Source organism: Meleagris gallopavo, unplaced genomic scaffold (assembly GCF_000146605.3).
Source record: "Meleagris gallopavo isolate NT-WF06-2002-E0010 breed Aviagen turkey brand Nicholas breeding stock unplaced genomic scaffold, Turkey_5.1 ChrUn_random_7180001855080, whole genome shotgun sequence".
Taxonomy (NCBI): Eukaryota; Metazoa; Chordata; class Aves; order Galliformes; family Phasianidae; genus Meleagris; species Meleagris gallopavo.
In genome coordinates, this window is record NW_011121450.1 from 1 (window position 1) to 710 (window position 710).

At 61.3% G+C, this 710-nt stretch overlaps 1 protein-coding gene across 1 annotated transcript; it reads left to right on the forward strand.

Moving 5' to 3' along the window:
* Positions 1 to 236: 236 nt before the first annotated feature.
* On the forward strand, positions 237 to 708 carry LOC109364415 (feather keratin 1-like). The gene has a single exon (XM_031557550.1). It carries the CDS (start codon positions 412 to 414, stop codon positions 706 to 708), a length of 297 nt encoding a protein of 98 aa, XP_031413410.1. The 5' UTR covers positions 237 to 411.
* The last annotated feature ends 2 nt before the right edge of the window (positions 709 to 710 follow it).

Below are 710 nucleotides of genomic sequence, written 5' to 3' on the forward strand. Positions count from 1 at the left end.
CCAGTCCAGCACCAGGCTCTCACATCCACTTCTCTTGCCTTCTCCGCTTTGGTGAACAAGGTGAGCTGCAATGGTCTTCTCCTCACTCTCCACTTTCTCTGCTTCTCCTCTTGCTCTTCTGGCTTCCAGGGAGTCGTTGCCTCCATGCAGACCTTGATGTGAGCCTTGCTCCTTTGTGGTCCGCCCACCTGCACTTATCTGATTGCAAATGTGGGGGGTGGAGGGAGGAGGGAGAAGGCAGTGGTGTGTCTCTGCTGGGGCTCCTGGGGATCAGAACACTCTCTGTACCCACGCTGCCTGTACAGGCTTCCCAGCCTGAGCATCCTCTCTTGGTGAGTATACCACCAGCCTACTGCTCACGCTGTGTGTGTTTGGCTGTCCTGTCTGCAGGCCCACCTCCATCCCACAGCCATGTCCTGCTTCGATCTGTGCCGTCCCTGTGGCCCGACCCCGCTGGCCAACAGCTGCAACGAGCCCTGTGTGCGCCGGTGCCAGGACTCCCGCGTGGTGATCCAGCCCTCTCCCGTGGTGGTCACCCTGCCCGGACCCATCCTCAGCTCCTTCCCCCAGAACACCGCTGTGGGCTCCAGCACCTCCGCTGCTGTGGGCAGCATCCTGAGCCATGAGGGAGTGCCCATCTCCTCCGGTGGCTTTGGCATCTCTGGCCTGGGCAGCCGCTTCTCTGGCAGTAGCTGCCTGCCCTGCTAAGG